General features: G+C 44.5%; 2 protein-coding genes and 1 non-coding gene across 3 annotated transcripts in view; 1 reads left to right on the forward strand and 2 right to left on the reverse strand.

Annotated features, from left to right (window-relative positions):
• The window catches only part of Col6a6 (collagen type VI alpha 6 chain), a 90,635-nt gene extending 81,879 nt beyond the window's left edge, over window positions 1-8,756 (forward strand). Inside the window, 2 exon segments of the mRNA XM_051205712.1 lie at window positions 1,354-1,447; window positions 8,532-8,756. Coding sequence (XP_051061669.1) covers window positions 1,354-1,447; window positions 8,532-8,727 — 290 coding nt within the window. The 3' untranslated portion in view covers window positions 8,728-8,756.
• On the reverse strand, window positions 5,592-5,697 carry LOC127213508 (U6 spliceosomal RNA). Its single transcript, XR_007833641.1, has one exon. It is a non-coding gene; the product is annotated as a U6 spliceosomal RNA (small nuclear RNA).
• Window positions 8,757-11,549: 2,793 nt separating the features above from the next.
• Pik3r4 (phosphoinositide-3-kinase regulatory subunit 4) overlaps window positions 11,550-14,610 on the reverse strand; it is a 48,659-nt gene continuing 45,598 nt past the window's right edge. The window contains exons 16-19 of the mRNA XM_051205724.1: window positions 13,880-13,980; window positions 12,868-12,956; window positions 12,589-12,697; window positions 11,550-12,024 (exon numbers count right to left, since the gene is read on the reverse strand). Coding sequence (XP_051061681.1) covers window positions 11,854-12,024; window positions 12,589-12,697; window positions 12,868-12,956; window positions 13,880-13,980 — 470 coding nt within the window. The 3' untranslated portion in view covers window positions 11,550-11,853. The remainder of the gene's footprint in view (window positions 12,025-12,588; window positions 12,698-12,867; window positions 12,957-13,879; window positions 13,981-14,610) is intronic.

The raw sequence follows: 14,610 nt of genomic DNA on the forward strand, positions 1-14,610 counted from the left end.
GAGCCTGCTTGGCATTCCCCCTGAAGAACAGTGAGCTGCTGTGTGTCCCTGGACACCTCTGATTTGTCTTCAAGGGCACTGCAGGGTCAAAGAGGGAAATATGTGATAATGGACGGTGGGAGGGATGACACTGGTTCCTAAGCATTTAATTTCCTGGCTCATCGTTTTTATGCCTCTGGTTCCTATGGAGAAGCAATCATAACAAGCAGCTGTGTACACATCTGTCTGTATGGAGAGGTGTAGTCTAGGGATGAGAAGTCACAGCCTGGACTCTGGCTCTCGAGCAAAACCCTTGCCACATAACATTAGCATGCTGCCCTTTGGAGGGAGGTTTCTACAGTTAACACAAAGAAGCCAAAAGAATGAAATAAGCCTTGGCTTTGCTTTGACAAGTTTAAAAGTTGGAGCTGGGGGTGTCCGGAGATACCATTTTATCAGTTAGAATGAAAGGCATTGCTTTGCACAGCCTCGTAGGATCCAGGGAGAAAGGAAGGGAGGAAGATAATATGTGTGTGAGCCAGAGGACAGCCTCACTCAGGTGCTATGGTGCTATTCCTCAGGCAATGTCCAACGTGTTTTTTTTTTTGTTTTTTTTTGTTTTTTTTTTTTTGAGACAGGGTTTCTCAGTGACCTTGTCAAGAAGGCTGGCTGGCTGGCAGTGAATCTAGGGATCTACCTATGGTTCCCCCCACCCCTGCCCCAGTGCCAGGATTGTAAGTGCATGCCATTGGGCCTGGCTTTTGCAGAAAGATGTTTGTTTAACAAATCTTTTTTACTTGATGCCTACAGGGCATATATAACACATTTTTTTCTGTAAAAATAGCTTTTGCATTTTTAAATGGATTAAAACATGCTTTAGTGTTATGAAAAATTAATACTCTTCCAAATGAAGTGAGACGATGAATTAAACCCAAAGGCACTTAGTTTGTTGCTAACATAAAGGCCATAAAGGGACTACCCGTTTCCCTTTGCATTTTGATACTCCACAAAAACAAATAAAATCTAATTAGCTCCTATCAAAGGCAAGAGCATTATTAGGACTGACTGGCTCATGTTATCTTTCATAATAGCTAAATGACTTTAGAAGCTATAGGCATCTCAGTGAAAAGTTATTTCAATTCACACATACATATGAATACATATATATGAATATGCAATATATTCATATATAATATGTATGAATGTATATTAAAAACTTCGTTGCCAAACTTAAGTTTGGACATGTCCAAACAAGAAACTTAAGTTTCTCATGTCCAGTGACATCTTGATGGACATTGGGAACTGAAGTGACACGGAATGGAACAGACATGCTAAGTGCCTGAGAGTCTTACATGAGGGCTTTTCTCTTCCTAGGTGGAATGAACAAGTACCCTCCTGTCAGCTTCAAAGCTAAGTGCAACAGACTTGGCCCTACAGGTCCAAAGCCGTCCCCACGCCAGCTTCGAAGGTACTGTGTGCTTAGTGCAATTTCATATTTGGATATGCATCCTTCCTTATTCTTTATTTTTCCTCCTCTTCTCCCTCTCCCCTCCCATTTTAGCCAGATAATAACCTGTTTTATATATTATGATTTAAGGGAGCCAGAGATTTTTTTTTAAATGACCAAGTTGATCTAGAAATAACAAAATAGAAGCATTTTTTATTTTTTAAATGGAAAGTCTTAAACAACAACAACAACAACAACAAAAACACCCAGCAGGACACCGGTAACAATGAGCATGCCCAGTGGCCAGAGAAAGCAGGGTTTCTTGGTGCCTGAGACCAGGTTCTGGTGAGGAAACTCTAGCCCAAGACTATGGTATCATTTCAGGAGGTAAAAACTAATAGTGTCCTGTCAAAAGGTTAGGTGAGTTGGTTTGGCATGACTCCATGGGCCGAAGCTTGGACAGCTGTAACTCCAGAAAGAATGAATGTAATGAATTAGAATGCATCGAGTGATTTAGCTAATGTATTACTGTATGTATGGCATGTGCATGATCAAAGACGTGTGTGTGTGTGTGGCGGTCAGAGGACAACTTTGGGGAGTTGGTGCTGTAGCATTCACTGTGGGATCCAGCAGTCTAACTTGAGTTATCAGGTTTACACAGCAAGCACTTACCCACTGGACCCACAATGTATGTTTTAAATCCATACGTCTATTCAGATTCTCAAAAGAAGAGGAAAGAGAAAAACCTTTTCTTTATATAATACTAGATAATAAATCTACAATGGTAGGATTAGAAAAAAATCGATTTATAATCTTAATGCTAATTACAAATGTAGTAACTGGTTATCAGGGTGTAACAACCCTGAGTTGACAGGTGGTGATGCTGTGTGGTCCCTGAGGTGCTGGTGTTATGTGTATTCTGAGGTGATGGAGTGGTAATACAGTACCTCACCTGTATGATGTTTTTGCTGGAAATATTTGACTTGAGGCTAATGAGGAAGAAATCACTGGGCAACCCCAGGATGTGGAATTGTTAGATTGTAGGTCTTTTGTCATGAATAAAGGGTTAAGGATGAAAGTTCTAGAATGAGAGAACTAAAGAGACAGGGCAGCCATCTGTAATTCTGTGAACTTTAAAATTGTATCCTAGATCAGAGAGAACAAACAGAGTCCATATAAAAGTGATTTGTAGAACATCTGGGGGGAATCTAGTATGGACAGTACATTTAAGTTATTCAACTGTGGGCTTCTTGGTGTGTCTTTTTGAAAAACTTGCTAAAGAATTTTAAAGTGACATGTATGATGGTTGCAACCTAGGTTTAGACGAGTCTTTGCTTTGTGCATGTGTGTGTACACATGTGCATAAGTGTAGAGGCCTGAGGATGACACCAGATGTCTTCCTTGATCAACCTCCTTCTCATATATTTGCAGGCAGATTCCCTCCGTGAGGCAGCTTGATGTTTTAGCAAGTCTGGTTAGCAGGCTTGCTCCAGGATCCCTGCTACACTGGAATTACAGGCAGACTGCTAAACCCACCTTCATGGGTTCTGGGGACCTGAATTCCAGTTCTGAGGCTTGTGTAGCAAGCTTTTTGCCCACTGAGCCATCATATAGACAGTAGCACTTCTGTGGTAAGCCATTGTGAACTAAAACACACGAATATACCCAGCTGCTGGCCATAACCAAACATCATAACATGGCTCACACTTAGACAGACATGGCCGGCAGTGTGTTTCCTCTGAAATGTGTGCATTCTATTCTGTATGGTCATCAGGACAGAGCAAGCATTCCCAGCCTGGGTGCTAAGAACCCCCAGAAGCCCCTGCCTGGAGGCTCTGGTTCCCCTCCAGCAGTGAGCGATCCAGGGGAACTGTCCAGCAGCAAATACTTCCTGAAGTCCAGCCTGAAGCCATCTATGAAGATGGTTCAAGAAGAGTAGAGTAGAGCTCCCCCTACTGCGAGTACCCGGAACTGAAGAAAGGGGATCAGCTATGACTGGATGAGTGGACTGATTTTGGTGCTGAGGAGGAAGGAAGCATTATGGCTGGGGTAAAGGAAAGTGTGGCAGGTGTGAAAGCACCTTCAAGGAACTCTGGAGGGCTGCACATTTACCCTTAGTTCCCTGCAACTGCTGTTAGTTTTGGATTTGGGTTTTCAAAGAGATGGAAAATTGAAGCACTCAATCAGGGCTTAGAGCCACTGTTCAATTGAAGTCTACCTACTGCTGCCTCCCCTAGACCAGCCACTGCTGCATCTTCTGGCTTGCCCTGCCTGTCTTTCCCACTCTCTTCATGGGAGGCTTGTGCCAGACACTCTGTATTGGGAACTTCAGTTCCGGCTACTGGCATCCTCACATTTGCCTGTGTTCATCTCCACTCAGTATTCATAGCAAGAAGGGCATGATATTCTGGGGCACTGTGTATCCAGAGGCTAGGATTGCTGAGGAAGGGGCTCAGCTTCTAGGCATCTGTCGACAATGACAGCCAAGACCTGGGATGGGGGTCATCAGAAGGGTTTGTGCTTCTCCATGGCAGAACTCGGCGTTAAATGACAAATGGAAAACTGCCACGGGCCGGGAGGGGGCAGATGAGAAAGCTTTTTTTTCTGCCTTTTGACTCAGGCTTGAATTTTCCTTCTTCATTGGGCTTCACAAATGTGTAGCCAGCTCAAAGCACAAAGGCAGGTGTCAGCCAACCTACACATTCAAGAGGCAATTCTCGCAACCGCTTTGTTGTAAGAGCAAGCTGAGTGGGAAGAATCCACAGGGCTTTTGGACAGGTGATTTCCCCTTCTCTGCGGTGTTCCAGATACAGAGGCTCAGCTTCTCCTGTGAACCTGAAGTAGTCAAGTGGCTGGGGCATCAAGGAAGTGAGGGGTAAAATGTATGCCACTGTCCGTGAGCTCCCTGATGGTGTAATTGCCTGGCTCTCCCCAGGCCTTCTCTAAGTATCCAAAGATTGTGATAAAAGCAGTCACACAGCTGCTTCCGAAGCTCCCTGCCGAAGCTTTTCAAGAGGAGTGGGGGCAGAACGGATTGACGGCGATGATTCATTGTCTGCTAGGCGCAGGGTCCAGCCAGATGACCTGCCATCCTGACAGTGACATGCATTGGAACTGTTAGGGCATCCTACGGCAGGGGTTTTGAGGAAGACATGCAGAAGCCAGTTTGTAGTAGACGGAGAAGAAAGACCCTGACTGTCGCCATAAGCCACTGCAAAGACAGATGGCTGGAGGGTGAGACCGCAGGATGGCATTCTGTAAGCACTTAGCTCTGCTCCAAGATAGTAAAAGACACAAAGCCACCTACATATTGTGCCAGACTCTAAAACACGGACAAGCAGAGCCTGAAGGGGTGGATGGTAAAAATGGACAAGTCACCACTGCCATACAAATGACACAGCTGCTGCATGTTTGCCTTCCAAAGTACATTTCCTAGGTGCACAGGTACTTACATCAAAAAAGAATTCAGAGATAGCAGCAACCGTATGTGTATCATTCATCTCAGTGCCTCTAGTCAGTAACTACAGCATGGCCACCCCCTAATCATCTACAGTTGGCGGAATCCGTGACCACAAAGAACTGAGGTCTACAGTTAGTACCTCCTCCACTTTTATCTAGAACATGCCATGTCTTGCTTTCTACACGTTTTACTAAGTAAGGCTCAGGCTGAAAAATTGAATTATTTTATCCTTATTTCTGCCCCAAGTGCATTGTTGGAGTTACCTATCAGCAAAGAATCCCCCCAACAATACCCAACAGAGACAACGAACTATGTAGCCAAGTGACCCTTAATAGATGCTCTATCAGCTGCAAATGCCCATCTATAACACAGTAGAAAAGGGAAGCTTCAGAGGCAAGGCATGGGCTCAGCACATGAAACGTTGAGAGCCCGAGTCTGGGTCTCCAGACCCCATGGAAGAGGCAGGTGCAAAAGCACCGAGAGGCTCACTGCCACCACCTTCTAGCTGGTGAGAGACCTTGTCTCAAATAAGCCCTGAGGACCAATTCCATAGGGTGGAGGTCCTGTGACCTCCACATGTACATCCATGGGTACACATACACACCCAAAGAAAAGGCGTTTAATGTGTTTGACCCCTTTGAGAAAAGGGTTAGTATGTGAGGCTTAAAAGTAGTTCTCAACCTAATGGTTTTTTTTTTTTTTTTTAAATATATGGAATGCTTCACAAATTTGCATATCATCTTTCACAGGGGCCATGCTAATCGTCTCTGGATCATTCCACTTTTAGCATATATGTTGCCAAAGTGAGCACTCTAATGATTTTTTTTTAAAGATTTTTAATTATATGCATGTATCTCCATGGTGGGGATGTGTGCATGAGTGTGGGTACCTTCAGAGGTCAAAGGCATTGGATCCCTGAAGCTCGACTAAGACAGGTGAGCTGCCCTACATGAATGCTGGGAACGAACTCTGCCATCTCTCCAGGTGTTGTTTCCTTAACAAAACTAAGAAATGTGATATAATAGAGGGATAAAAGGGAAGGAGAATGACATACAGTCGAGATAATCAAGCCTTGAGAGAACAGTTCACTTCAAAAGAAATCCCTTGCAGGGAGTTACTCTCCTCTTGGGAAGTGGCCGCTGGACGGTGGGTTGCCTGGGCCCCAGTGGATGGAAGCACTGTTTGGACTCGGGGTTATCAATGACAAAAGAGGACATTAAGTTGGGAAAGAAATGGGATGGGAGTACTAGAGGAAAATGGAGGGTCGTGGTGGGTGAATGTGGTAAAAGTGAGCTGTATAAACTACAATATTTTTAAGTTTTAAGAGAATCTCATGCATGAGTATTGCATCTACATGGACCACACCTCCAACTCTTTCCCAAATTCATGATTTGTTACACAAATACACCATTTGTGTATGTGCGCATGCACACACATATATACAACCTCTGGGTCCATTCAGCATTGTCTATGTGTCCAGGGTTGCTCACTTAGGATTAGACATCCTATGTGGGAGCTTGTCCCTGGGGGAAGCTGTTTCTCCTTCTTGGGAGCCATTGATGACCTGCAGCTCTTCACCAAGGATGGCAGCTTGTCCATTTGCCCATCCACGTTGGCTTTCACCTGGTGTTGTCATCAAGCTAGATTTGTTCATGTAAACCTACTGTTGAGAGATCATGGGTGCATTTTCCCTGTCATGTCTAGGGGGCACGAGCAGCAGGCACCCTAGTCCTCTGGCTCCTCACCGGTTCTTTCATGAAGTTCCCTGAGAGGTATAGGGATTCCATTGCAGATGCATCTGTTGGGGCTGGGTGCCCCTACTGACTTATTCTGAGTTTGAAGAGTTGTGGATCTTTATAGTAGTCTCTATTGCAAAAAGAAGCTTCTTTGGTGAGGGTTGAGGGATACACTTATCTGTTGGAATAAAGGTCATATTTAAGGGAGGGTTGTATTTAGGGGAATGACAATAGAATGTTCTCCTCTGGAACCTATGACCTCTCGAGCTGTGTGTAGTTGGCCAGGCTTACAGTAATAAGTGTGAATTCTCTCCCACCGAGCAGGCCTTAAGTTCAATTAGATATCACCAGGTTATCTTTTTGGTCCAGTCATTGCGGTTCATAGACTCTGCACTGGGTAGGACTACCTACTGACTACTCCTCTCCTTGGCAGCTTGTGTAGCCAAGTCCCGTGTACCGTATCTTCAACAATAGCGTCCTATCTTCAAGTTTCCATAGGCAACCAAGAGCAATGGCAGTAGCTCATATTGCCATGGAAACTTGTATTCTCCTGACCAACAACTTGAAGGGGAGGTTTCCTGGGCATGGCTCTTGGGAGCAAGACCATTACCTCATGTGGTGCACCCCTTTTAAATCACACACCCCCAGTTAAAGTCCACCCCCATCACCCCCTCCTAACACCTGTCTTCTACTATCCTCCTCCCCAGAGCTATAAAAAAAAAGAATTGCTCTCTCACGATCAATAATCATGATCTATGCATGCAGACAATCGTGACTTGGGAAAATCGGATTTGTAATGTTCAGTGTGAAATGGGCAGGTGTGAGGACACTGTTCTAGGGCTGACTCTGAGTCATGGATGTTCCTATGCCTAGACACTTGATCAACTCTGTATTGTATGTCCCTGAAAGCCCAGGTGGGAAGGACTGAGGTACACCGTGAGCGGAGTTCAGAAGCCCAGGCAGAGCTAGCATTTGGGTGGCATGGTCTTCTTCTTTCTGCCACCTCACTCTTTATACATGAGAGAAAAAAGAATGCATGTGTGGAAGGGGTGCACATACTTCTGCTTAACAAAGTTTACAATCTTATGTATTTTCGCATTATGCTCGCTCTCTACACACCAATGTTTTTTGCAGGAGAGGTTAGGGATATCTTTCAGGTAGTGTGGTAGCAGTAAAGACATAGATCAAAATGATTTCCACAGTTCTAATAATCTTGACCTTTGACATTCCCTTGAATTCTTCCTCCTGACTACAATTTCAAGAATTTTGAATTCGTAATAATGTCTTAAGTAAAAATCTGATTCAGTACAAGTAATACAGACTGGCCTCTTAGTCTTAGGAATGGTGACGCACAGCCACAGCTCTGCCACTGTCACCTCTTTCTACTTCATTGTCTTCATCTGCACCCAATGGAAAGCCCTGGTAACGAGACACTTCTCGCTGCCGGGGTACTGCTAACCCCGAGTATGCACCTGCATCATCCATAGGGGAGGCAATGTCGCATGAAGATCTGACGGAACGTGCTCCATGAAGAAGAGATTCCGATGCTGGAATTACACCTCTGCATACTTTAAGATGCTAAGTTTGTCAGATAGGGCCAGTGGTTCTCAGCCTGTGGGTCGTAACCCCCTTGGGGTCGCATATCAGATATATCTATATTACAATTCTTAACAGTCACAAAATTATAATTATAAAGTAGCAATGAAACTGGCTAGGGGTCACCAGAACATGAACTGTATTAAAGGGTCATGCATTAGGAAGGTTGGGAATACTGATAGGCCAATGCAACTCTCCAGTTCCATAATTTAAACTTTCCCTGGGGGGATGCAGTGAGGACGAAAGGTAAATGTGGAGCCAGGAGGGCTGGAAGGACTTACCTCACAGGCTAATCTCTTCTTTTGCTGTGCAGCTTTGTTCCGGGACCACAGAAAGCTATCCTCAAAGACTACACATCAGAGGTGGCAAAGCGCTTTCAAGATAAAAGACGCCTTTCAAGTGCACTGAGAAATGGCCGAGATGCTATTTCAAGTCTTTCCAGAAGCACATTCTATGCCTTTAAACGTGGGAAAGGAGTGACAAAAGTCACTTCTACACATGGCTCATGAAGGGATTGAACAGCTAGCCTTAGGAATTTTGCCATTGGTCCTGACTCTGAACTGTGAGAACCCAATCCACTCCTGGACTTGGAGTTGCTCTGCTGGGTTGCACAGGAGCATCTGGATGGCTGCTCTGGAGAGAAGCCGCCCGTGCTATAGATGATCAGGTACCTTGACTCCCACACTCACGGTATTAGAATCTATCTTGTAGGTTTATTTGACGACTTCTGACAGACAATCCCAGCATCCTGAATGATAGACAGAACTATTATACCATGAGGAGATGGAAAAATGAAAGGTATGTTTTGAAAAAGCTGACCAGAGACATGGAAACTCTTTTAATTGCAACCCTCTGCTATTTTCCATGTCGTTCTTTAATGTTGTGGAATTCTCAAATGTTTACCCTGGAAACTGATGCTGTTCATCCATCCTGGTTTTGGAAATATAACCTTCCTGACCGCTATCTCAGCACTGTCCTGATAGACTGGTTGGCCTGGGGCAGGCTTGTGCCTCTGACCTTCCAAAGTTGTCTGCCTGGTCTGATAAGAAACAGTGACTTCTCCAACTCTCATTCTTAAACTCACTGAACAACTCACCAGTTCTCCAGGGACCCACCTCATGCTTCTGGGCCCAGTGCTATACACAGAACTTCCTGCTAAGCAGTCTCAGTGTGTCTCTGCTCTTTTTCCCTTGCTATGGTCATTTAGTTTTACTAATCCATTTGTTCCTTAGACAACACAAGGTGTCATGATTTGGGCTCTGAGTTCCTTTACTCCACTAGGCAGCAAGCATTTGAGCTGCAGGGAGCAGAGACCCAGCAGGACTGACAGAGCTCAGAATGAAGCTTAAATGGCACTGAGTGTGGGGTAAGAAAACCCCTGAAATTTGGGTTGATCAAATGCCAGAGACTAGAGAACATCAGCAGCAAGACTTAGAGTCCAGCCTCTCAAGCATCCCATCATGCTCCTCATCCCCTTCCATTCCTTTATTCTTAGGATGAAGGTATTTCCTACAACCAAACATCAAAATGGTACTGTTGAGCTCCACTACTTAACCCTTACCTCAGTTCACAGCCAGCTCTCCAGTAAGCAGTGATGGCACCACCGCCAGGCAGGATGTCAGTCTTTACAGGGAGCTGTGTGTGGATGTGTGGGAAGTAGTCAGTGACACCGAAAGTCAGCACAGGGAGCTGTGTGTGGATGTGTGGGAAGTAGTCAGTGACACCGAAGGTCAGCAGAGTGTGTTCTAGTATTCTTCTCTATACCTCTGTTCAAGAAATCTGAAGGGACAAGCCATGTGCCACCATTCCTGGGACAAGTGCATGCAGACAGCTCCCAGTACCTTGTGAGAAGCAAAAGCCCAGGAATGACTGGCAGTCTGTACTCAGGTGCACATCAGCTGTGAGTATCCTAAAGGTGCTTAGAGCTCAGGAAAACTCTTTCATCACAGGAAGTTGCTGAACAACATTCAAGAGGTACTTTAAAAGCAGGACTTTCCTAGTTAAGTTTGGTTGCACAGACACATTGAAAATACATTTTTTTTTCTGTAGTACATTTTAAAAAATTGCTTGTGATTAAATTTTAGCATTTTGGGTCATATTATTAAACTTTTTAAACAGGTCTGAAGACTGCTGCAAATACGTCTCTGGCATTAGAGATGTGTCAGCAGTGAAGACATTGCTCCTTCAGAGAGCTGGAGGTTAGTTCCAAACATCCAACCAGGTGCCTGTAACTCCAGGGGATCAGATGCCCTCTTCCAAACTCCTAGGGCACCACACATACAAACACAAATTTGAAAACCTTAAATTCCTAGATTTATGACTTCTGTCTCCAAAAGAAGAAATCAGAAAAAACTAAGCTATCTAAATTTAGTACTGCGGTATTTAAGTCAAGAAACACAATAAGCATTATTGGTACATCCTGACTTAAAACTAATTATATCTGGCTGCAATGGGTCTGTCTCCCATTATCTCTAAACTAAGCCATCAGATTATAATAGTACAAATTCAGGGAAATAAACTTCTTTCAAAGAGGATCATTGGTGGGGCAGGTGTGAGCAATGGGCAATCAAGGGAGAATGAAGCCAGGTCTCTGTCAAACATTCCTTTATCCAACAGCTCCATGCCCGAGACCCATTCTCAGGGGATACTTACATACCAAAAAACTTCCGGAGCCCTTATGACTCTTTGGACTTAGCACACAAGATGTACAACTGGGCAGTGGCCACGTCAAGCTTCCAAAGTCTACAACTCCAAGCAGAGCCAACACTGCCAACTTTGACCTTCTGAATGACTGGCATTTCCTCACACTTCTGCAGTTTAAGCTGTCCAGAAACCCTGTTGAATCTTGAACTGGACATGTAAACTGTTGGTTATATATAACAAGAGGGATATGAAAAAAATGCAGTATACTTACCTACTAATTTCAAATATTCTGAACACCATAAACCCTTTCTAAGAGAATAGAATAAAATGTAAAGAGAATTTGGTCTGCACAGAACCAGGAATGTCAGCTTAAAAAGTTTTACCTTACTGGAAAAGCAACTATGGACTTTATAACCTTATAATGTTTGATATGTTTTTACCTGGAACATTCTCTTTTCATACACTTAGTAAATGCAAGCTGATGGAACTTTTGGTAAAGCCTATGACAGTGATGGCCACAGCGCTCTCAAGCTGATACCCAGGAACTCAACTGTAGCAGACAGCAGCCCTGAGTGTCTGGAAGGTGGCAAGTAGGAGCAAGAGTCCTGCTTCCTGGCAACAGCCAAGGTCATAGTTCATTCCTGCTTCTGTTTACGACTGTAATGCTGCCCCAAAGAAAGCAAAAGTCTCAAGATGCTTGAATAGATTTACTTGCAGTTTGAATAGCGGTTATAATAACAAAAGTATGTTTACATAATAGCTTACATTTTAGCTTACATTTTCCATATAAAATAAACTGACATCATAATTCATCTTCAAGTTTTACATTTGTCACCTGTTTTCATGTTCAGTGAGAACTCCCAGATCGTGCTGTGTAGCCAACTTCAGAAATACCACATCATCCTTTAAAACCATGTTTGTGCTCTAGACTCTTTTCTCTTGAATTCTGGTAATTTATAATTTTTACAACATTTTGTACAAGTTACCATGATTTATTTCCACACCTTCACAATCCCATCTCTAGAAGCAGTCACGATGAAGCCCTGAGTTGTCTGGAAGGTGGCAATATCTGTGATGATGTCATGATGTCCCACGGGAAGAGACTCTGGGCCCCTTCGAGGGGTGTCATCACTCGGTCCTACCTTCTGCTTATTCTGAATTTCCTGTTTAGTGAGTAGAAGTCAAAACAAAGGTCTGAAGTTAAACCTGTGCTACGTTCTACCTCTTGACAGTATTCCCGTGGCTAGGAAGTTAGCACCTTATTTAAAGGCATCACATAACAGATTAAGATTCCAGAGTGACCTGGGTTCCATCAGATGATTGCATGAGTAGCTGCTATACATGGGTCAGTACAGTCTGAGGACATATAAACACGGACAGAATAGAGATGGAATGCCCACATCTGATACTCTCGAGGCAAACGGCCATGCTGGGGTCTCAATTTCCTGTTTATTAGCTATGGGCTCTGGGACAAAAGACTTCTCTGTTACTAACCTTCTCAATTGTAAAAGGAAAATAGTATTAATGTATTTTCTAACCCTTTTTTTATACTGGGATAAAAGTTCATTTTAAAATTGACAAAGTGAGTGAGGTACAATGGTGCACACCCCATAATTCCATCACCCAGGAAGGAGAAGCAAGGAAGGTGAACTGAGCCATGTGGCCAGACTTTCTCCTTGCCCACTTCCCACCCACCTTAAAGAGTTAGAAGAAACCAAGTCCCATACCTGGACGACTTCGGTGCCTTCTATTATCTTCTTGTAGTAAGACACAGATGGAGAACTAGTGCTTCCTGCTACAACATAGGACCTCTCTGGGGAAACCAAGTCCCAGAACCTGGGGAGGGGGGGGGAGAGGGAATGAATGGTGTATCAGGAAAAGACTTTTCTAGAATCAAAGCATGACACTAATAGCTGTCTGGCAAGGTACTGATGAGTTTAACATTGCCAAAGCCTAGAAGCATGCTTTCATGTTTTACACCCGAAGCACTCTTTGAGACACTGCACCTTATTTTCATGTCTGAGCCAGCTGTTAACAGGATAGGATTTCCATCTGCAGGACTGCAGTAGATGCCATGGACACTATGAGGCGAAGGCTTCAAAGAAAGAAACACGCGGTCAAATAAAAGACATCAGCATATCCCATAAACGACAGAATCATTTTTAGTAGAAGGGAACAGCTGTCAATAGCTGCACAGGCAGCTCATACCTCAAGACATATGACCTGTATAAGTGGTCTCCCATCCTTTTCTATGGGGGTGGGGAAGACTTCAGGACCTAACTCCCTGTTCTGAAGGGCTGTAGGTATAGCTCAGGGGAGAGCGCTGCTTACACAACATGTGCAAGGCCCTGAGTTCGGTCTCCTTCAAAACAGACCTTCTGGCTGAGCATGGTGGTTACGTGCAGCAACCCAGTGCTCTGGGAAGAAGAGGCCAGAGAATCGCCAGCTCGGGCTACACACTCAGACCCTGTCAGCCAGTAACTTCAGGATTACTTTACAAGACCCAATTAAGTGGGGGTTACAGGGGCCAAACCTTTCCTATGTTTTGCTTACTTGCCAAAATGCTCCTGGCAGCAGGACCAATAGACAAATGTATCACAAGCACCACTCAAACAAGGTACTCTCTCTAATCGAGCAAGCTCGTTATTCACTCTTATGGCCTGACCAGGAACTATATATAGCTCACTGCCATACCCAGCACCACAAGAAGAGCAGAACATAGGTCATCAGCCTGGGAAAAGACCAAAATCCCAAGCTCACTTTCTAGTGAATGCATATTGCTTTCATACCACCATGGAGACCCTGCAGACATAACTCATTAACAGGCTCTGCTCCGAGCGGGATCGTGAACGTCTGCTGGAGCAGACCCAGCAGACGAAAAGAATTTGAACACAGGCAGCAATGGTCACCTGACAACTCACGTTACCATAACAACCACCGAATCCATGAGAGGCCATGCTGGCTAAAACGCCTAAAGACGTCCAGCATTGTCCTTTGCAGTAAATGCTGGGGACAAACCTGTAATTCGGAAAGTGGTGGTGCGCTGCTGGCCCAGAGAGTCAGTCTCCTGTCACCAGTCTCCATGTCCCACATGGAGACTTCATTGTTGCCCTGAACAGCTGAGACAAAGACAAGAACTGTTAGCACTTCTTTTCACATCTTGGTAGCAAATGCAAGGCAGCCTGTATCTATTTCCATCCCGCAAGAAATACTAAAGTACTTAAAATAGCAGCACAACCTGTCACCAGACTGGGCAAGTGTAAAAAATTGTTCTTGATGCTAACAGTACATATATACTGCTTTACAACCAGGTCTTGGAAGAGACTATGGAATGGAAAGGCAAATTACATAGACCCCCCCCCCCCCACACACACACGTACTCAAGAATCTACAGTATAAATGGAGAAAGGAAAAAGACAGATGGAAACAGCTCACCTCGGGGACTGAGGCAAAACGCCCCACCCAGACCCCAAATGCTGGACAGATGGAACAGCAGGTGGCCCATTTCAGGCAGAATGAACTGAGTGGGCAAAAGTTCAGGGGGTTTTACCCTAACTGAAGGATATTTGTGACAGGGAGTAGACACAGCTAGAAAAGTAGAAACCATGGGCCTGACGGAGAATCTGTCCCTTAGGTACTGTGCTTGGGGGGTAGGGGGATGACAACATACAGGATTCATTCACTTATTAACATCTGCAGCGCTGGCACTATTCACTGTGGGCACTGTACAGGACACTGGGGGACAGGTG

Source organism: Phodopus roborovskii, unplaced genomic scaffold (genome assembly GCF_943737965.1).
Source record: "Phodopus roborovskii unplaced genomic scaffold, PHOROB, whole genome shotgun sequence".
Lineage (NCBI taxonomy): Eukaryota > Metazoa > Chordata > Mammalia > Rodentia > Cricetidae > Phodopus > Phodopus roborovskii.